Consider the following 7,065-nt stretch of genomic DNA (forward strand, 5'->3'; position numbering starts at 1 on the left):
CTCTCTCTCTCTGTCTCCCTGTCTCCCTGTCTCCCTTTTCCCCCGCCCCCTCTGGTTTTTCGAGACAGGGTTTCTCTGTGTGGCCCTGGCTATCCTGGAACTCACTCTGTAGACCAGGATGGCCTCAAACTCAGAAATCTGCCTGCCTCTGCCTCCCAAGTGCTGGATTAAAGGCATGTGCCACCACTGCATGGCTGGTATGTTTCTTGTATGCAGCAGAATGATGGATCCTGTTTTTGCATCCATTCTGTTAGCCTGTTTCTTTTTATTGGGGAATTGAGTCCATTGTTGACCAGTAATTGTTTCTTGTTATTTTGCTGTTTTGGTGTTGGTGGTGTTAGCTTGTGTGTGTGTCTGTGTGTGCATGCGCCTGCTTCCCTTGTTTTTGCTGGTATGGAATTACTTATTTTTTGTGTTTTCTTAGATGTACTTATTATCCTCCTAGAGTTAGAGTTTTCCTTCTAATATTTTCTGTAGGGCTTGATTTATGGACAGATATTGTTTAAATTCAATTTTTCTTGAAATACCTTTATTTCTTCATCTGTGGTGATTGAGTGTAGGCTGGTGTCTGTGTTTTTTTAGAGGTTGCAAGGTATCTGTCCAGGTTCTTCTAGCTTTTAGAGTTTCTGTTGAAAAGTCACATGCAATTCCAATAGGTCTGCCTTTGTATGTTACGTAACCTTTTCCCCTTGCTACTATTAATATTCTTTCTTTGGCCAGGCAGTGGTGGCGCATGCCTTTAATCCCAGCACTTGGGAGGCAGAGGCAGGGGTATTTCTGAGTTCGAGGCCATCCTGGTCTACAGAGTGAGTTCCAGGACAGCCAGGGCTACACAGAGAAACCCTGTCTGGAAAGAAAAGAAAAAAGAAAAAAAAATTCTTTCTTTGTTCTGTAGATTTTGTGTTTTGATTATTATGGGGTAGGAGGATTTTCTTTTCTGGTCTAGTATAATTTGTGTTCTCTAAGCTCCTTACATGTTTATAGGCATCTCTTTCTTTAGATTGGGAAAGTTTTCTTCTATGATTTTGTTGAGAATATTTTCTGGGCCTTGGAGCTGGGACTCTTCACCTTGTTCTGTTCCTGTTATGAGGTTAGGTCTTTCCATGGTATGCCAGATTTCCTGGATGTTTTGTGTCAGGACTTTTTTAGCTTTAACATTTTCTTTGACTGGTGTATCAGTTTCTTCTATTGTATCTTGTATGCCTGAGAGGCTCTCCTCCATCTCCTGCATTCTGGTGGTGATGCTTGCATCTGAGTGGCTCTCCTCCATCTCCTGCATTCTGGTGGTGATGCTTGCATCTGTAGTTCCTGTTCCCCTCCTTAAGTTTTCCATTTCCAGGATTCTCTCAGTTTATGTTTCCTTTATTGCTTCTATTTCCACTTTCAGGTTTTGAACAGTTTTATTTATTTCCTTTACCTGTTTTATTGTATTTTCCTGATTTTTCTTTAAGTGATTTGTTTCCTCTTTAAAGTCCTCTACCCATTTGATTGTATGTTTCTGTATTTCTTTAAGGGATTTATTAATTTTATTTTTAATGGCCTCTATTATCTTTACAGATTGGATCTAAGGTCATTTTCTTGTGCTTTGGTTGTGTTTGGACATCCAGGGCCTGTTGTAGTAGGGTAGCTGTGTTCTGAAGGTACATCATATTTGCCTGGCTTTGTTGATTATGTTCTTTCCAGGCCCTTTAGCCATCTTGATGGCTTTAGTTCCTGGACGTTCCGGTTGTAGTAGGTATTGGGAGGCAACCTAACCTTGATGACCCTGGTGTGGTAAGTCTCTGGTGGGTATCCCTGGGTGCCTGGTTCCAGATCAGCAGGTCAGGTGGTCTGACAGGTAGCAGGAGAATTGGGGTTCAGCGAGGCTAGCACATGGCTCAGGAAGATTCTGGAGGCAAGGAAGATAAATAGGTGCAAGAAGGGAGTCTATCTGGACCATCAGTTCTGATATAGGTAGGGAGGTGGTGGGATTACCTAAAGTCGGATTCTTTTCCTTCTTTCTCATTCAGTGTCACATGTTACTTTTTTGAGAAATAAGAGGAATTGAAGCCGATAGATCTAGAAAGAGAATTCTAGGAAGTAGAGGGTCCCATCTTAAGTCTAACTTTTGCTTCTGCTTACTGTCTAGGGCCTGCTCTCCTTCCTGAGTGCTCCGCTCATAGGCGCTCTCTCTGATGTCTGGGGCAGGAAGCCTTTTCTCCTTGGCACGGTCTTCTTTACCTGCTTCCCTATCCCGCTGATGAGGATTAGCCCATGGTGAGTTGCCGAACCCTTCACTCTCATACTGCTGTGTTTTGAGTCCTATGTAAATAAATAAATTATGCTGGCCACTGCTCCTAATCCAAATATTTGAAAATGTGAAATGATACCAATGTTTTTGAGCATTGACATAACACAATTATGACTAGGTCAAATGTATATAAACTTAACCTCATCTTAATGAACAAGTATTTAAAAAATGAAAGAGTATTTCAAATATTGCATAAAATTACTTAGGCTATGTATAGAAGGAATATATAGAGTATGAATAATTTCTATTTTGTATTTGTGTCCTATGTTTAGGATAGTTTATCATATATGTGCAGAATTCCAAAAGGAGAAAAAATCCAAAACTTTTGAATCCCAATCATTTATGAACTCAACCTCTACCTTAATCTGCAGAATACTCTTTAACCATTTCAAAATAAACTACTTTACTTGAAGAAGTTCAAGGTGTCTTTAAGAGTAGCTGCTATGTCACAATATCAGTTGTAGGGATCAGTGCTGAAAGTGTGCTAACAGCTCCTGCCTGCACCACTGTGGCTTGCTTGACTTTGTGAATGTACTGTTTTGTCATCTCATTGCACTGGGGCACTAATGAGCATCATTTCACTTGTACATTCCATAAAGACTTATTCTAAAACATGATATGAATTTAATCAATTTTCTCCTCAGTATAATGAATCCAGATAATTTAATTATCTTAGAGGAGTTAGGATTTTCTCAAGCTTCTTCCCCCCCTGTTTTAATTTTAATTTTTTTAGACCATGGGATGGTATCTTAGCCAGTATCTGACAGAAGCCATCTAGGAAAGGCTATGGCAAGCAAGTGAGTTTGCTTGAGGTGGCCCACTGTTTTGCATGGCTGAAATGGGTACAACTCTGGAGAGGCACAGCAGAGACTTCATTCCAGGATTGCTTCTCACTGTTGATACGCCTTTCCTGCCACTGTCCTAGCCTAGTGGTTCCCGGGCATTAGCCCACCCTCTTGGGCAAATTTCCTTCAGATCAACATAAAGATGAACTTGAATGAATTAATGCTGTTTAGATGAATTAATGACTGCCAAATTCCTGATTTGATTCAAATAATTTTAAGAAGAAAGTTTTTTTCTTTTCTTTTATTGGATATTTTCTTTATTTACATTTCAAATGTTATCCCCTTTCCCGGTTTCCCCTCTGGAAACCCCCATCCCCATCCCATTCCCTCTCCCCCTGCTTCTGTGAGGGTGTTCACCCACCCACCCACTCTTGCCTCCCTGCCCTAGTATTCCCCTACACTGAGGCATGGAACCTTCACAGGACCAAGGGCCTCTCTTCCCATTGATGCCTGACAGGGCCATCCTCTGCTACATATGTAGCTGGAGCCATGTGTCACTCCATGTGTACTCTTTGGTTGGTGGTTTAGTCCCTGGGAGCTCTAGGGGGTCTGGTTGGTTGATATTGTTGTTCTTCCTATGGGGTTGCAAACCCCTTTAGCTTCTTCAGTCCTTTCTCTAACGTCCATTGGGGACCCTGTGCTCAGTCCAATGGTTGGCCGTGAGTTTCTACCTCTGTATTTGTCAGGCTCCTGTCAGCAAGTACTTGTTGGCATCCACAATAGTGTCTGGGTTTGGTGTCCATATATGGGATGGATAGGTGGGGCAGTCTCTGGATGGCCTTTCCAAGAAGAACGTTTAAGGAGATGGACTTAGTTGTGTTGCCTGAAAGATATAATATAGTTAGAATCAAGAATAGAATGTGTTCCCTCCTCATAGAATAGTAAGTAAAGCCTGCATAATAAGGAATACAGTGAGCTTTCATAAATTGCACTAAGAAGAAAAATAGTCTTGGGTCAGATTTGTGATCAAATAAAAACATTCATTCTAGGTCAGATCCAAGGATGAAACCACAGATGTGCACTGTAATAAAAAGCAAGGCTATGTGAAACTGTTGATTTGAACTTGTAATGAGCTTATAGAATGAAGTGTAATTACTGCTTTGTGTAACATTTTATCCATGGTGTAATTTTATAAAGAACTTTTGTGTAAGAAAGTATAAAATAGGCCAGAGAGAAGAAATATAGTGTGGCTATTGGGGCTTTGCTCCATCCAACAAATGTATATACGTGTAGCATTTGGGACTCTTCCCCATTCACCAAATGCATATACTTCTATCTGTTTATGTGTGTACAATATGTCTATATGTATATATCTGTCTACATGTGTGTATATGCATGCATGTGTAGGTAGATGTGTATGTATATAAGTATACATGTACACTTGTGAAATTGATGAAACAGATGGTCAGGCCCAACTAGTGTGTGTGTGTGTGTGTGTGTGTGTGTGTGTGTGTGTGTGTGTGTGCACGCGCGCATATGCCTGACTTTTGTTCTTTATTTTTCTTTCTCTCTGAAAATGCCAAAAGTCATTCTTGGCCCCAGAACAGTAAGAGTTAAGTTGCCAGAAGCTGTCAGCTTCTGGTCACCAGAACAGTAAGAGACTTAGTTACATGACCAGAAGTCATCAGCCTTTGGCCTTTGTCCTAGCTGTATCCCACCTTAGTATCTGAGTGCCAGGGCTGCTGGTTCCTGGCATGTATTCCTGGTGCTGAAATGTTCTACCCATGTATGAGAAAATACATTCATATGGTTATAAGGAACTCTTGTTAATATTTGTGAATTTGTTGGCTACCATGATTGATTTTATTTTCTACCATATAATTAATCTTTGCAAAATACTAACATGTCATGCCCTTCTAGTGAGAGATTAAAAAAAAAATCCTGTTTGCTAGCTTAAATTATTCTATTCATGTTGCTAGTCTTTTGTCTAGGTGTGTTAATGTCATTGAAAATAATTTTACCTCATACTTTCTAGTTTAATGTATTCACTGCTTTTAAAGTTTTATTAGCTAATAAATTAAAATGATGATTATGGGTTGTTTTTCTATTTTGTAAAGACTTGTAATTTTTCATTAGGCCCCAAGCTAGCTTTTTCTTCTCTTCTTCTTTCCTTTTTATTTAAAACTTTTATTCTTCATTTGTTTTTGGTTTTTTTTTTTTTTTTTTTTTTTTTTTTTTTTTTTTTTTTTTTTTTTTGCCAATATGTACTTCTTTCAATATTATCAAAATTCTGGTTAATCTTATATTTGCCTTTAAGTATATCTGAGCTTATTTTCATTAGGGTATAATATTTACATTGGTTATCATTTACTTTGATTACAAAACTCTCTTAGGTAATTCAAATAGTCTTTCAGTTTGTATAAGATGATATCATTAATCATATTCTTTTAAAACAATCTTTTTATAGGTGGTATTTTGGCATGATTTCTGTATCTGGAGTCTTCTCAGTCACTTTCTCTGTAATTTTTGCCTATGTAGCTGACTTCACTCAAGAGCACGAAAGAAGTACTGCTTATGGATGGGTGAGATAGTAAACGTTTTCTTTGTTTGTTTTGTTTTGAAACAAAAACTTAATGTAGGCCAAGTTGACTTCCAACTTAGAATCTCCCTTTCATAGTTTCTTAAGGGCTGGTATTTTGGGTGTTTAGTAATTTACCTGTCTTAGAATTTTTTGTTACTTTGAGGCCTGTTTCAAATTTAATCCGTATCTTGTACTTCAGACCCTCTTCCCTCTGCTTTCAGAGTGCTAGGATTGCAGGTGTTCACCATGATGCCCAGCTTGTAGACTTTCTCAAAACGAGAGTAATAATTATCATTTACTAAAAATTGACTAGAAGTTGGGGTTTAAAATAACATCAAATAGACTTGAGAAATGTGAGGATCTCAACAATGTGCCTCAGGCACTCATTTTAGACATAACACTATGGGGGAGGCTATTCATTTAGCAGATAGTTTTTAAATAAATATCAAAAGTTATAGGAGACAATTTTTTTGATAATTTGATATTATACAGCCTCATTCTCTCAGTTTATTAGACAATCTCATTCTCTCAGCATGATAATGATATTATAGTTACAAAGGGGAAGGAAGAACTATTAGAAAATGTCAGCAGAAGCATTTTTTTGGTCAGATTCAAGGTGGGCTGTATAAGCCATCAGAGCTGTGAAAAGCACTAAAATTCTGTACCTCATAGTGCATCTTTCTTCTCCATCTTCTCTATCATGGGAAATGCCTATGGACATACTAACTTCCCTGCAATGTTATTAGACTATAACATGAAAACATAAAACTTGTACATATTAATGGGAGACTCATATAAGGTTGATGCACATTCTTTATATAAATCTCTGATTGGTTAGACATTTTAGGTTTTTTTAAAGATTAATTAATTTTTTTTTCTCTTTTCTGGCATTTATTTACTCTCTATGTGAGCGTGCGCGTGTGTGCGTGTGTGTGTGTGTGTGTGTGTGTGTGTGTGTGTGTGTGCGCGCGTACTCGTGCTCATACCATAGCATGCACGAGACAGTCAGAGAATAATTTTCCAAAGTCACTTATTTGTCATGTCCTGGGAATCAGCTCAGGTTCCCAGACCTGTACCACAAGCACCTTTAGCTGCTGAGCCACCCTGCTAGCCCCATTTATCTTTTCCTTATGATGGAATTTTACTTGCTGTTATGTTTTGCTTTCAGTGGAAAAATAATTTACAGTGCTTCTATGCTGATTGTGGGAAGTGTTTTGATAGCCACCAAAAGTGACTTTCACTTAATTCCATTAATTATTTAATCTCCAGCTTAGTTCCTTGTTATAAAATGGCAGGTAGTGCTTACTCAGGGGATCTGGCAAGAAGCCAGTAAGTGAGCTTCTCAGTCATAGGGTGGAATCCTGCAGTGTGATCCCTTCAGTCCTCACTGCTCATAGGGTGGAATCCTG

The 7,065-nt window shown here is 38.7% G+C and overlaps 1 protein-coding gene across 1 annotated transcript in view; it reads left to right on the forward strand.

Annotated features, from left to right (window-relative positions):
* LOC116081484 (hippocampus abundant transcript-like protein 1) overlaps positions 1-7,065 on the forward strand; it is a 66,874-nt gene that overhangs the window by 44,155 nt on the left and 15,654 nt on the right. The window contains exons 4-5 of the mRNA XM_031358067.1: positions 2,129-2,256; positions 5,543-5,657. Coding sequence (XP_031213927.1) covers positions 2,129-2,256; positions 5,543-5,657 — 243 coding nt within the window. The remainder of the gene's footprint in view (positions 1-2,128; positions 2,257-5,542; positions 5,658-7,065) is intronic.

The sequence above is a fragment of the Mastomys coucha genome, unplaced genomic scaffold (genome assembly GCF_008632895.1).
Source record: "Mastomys coucha isolate ucsf_1 unplaced genomic scaffold, UCSF_Mcou_1 pScaffold7, whole genome shotgun sequence".
Lineage (NCBI taxonomy): Eukaryota > Metazoa > Chordata > Mammalia > Rodentia > Muridae > Mastomys > Mastomys coucha.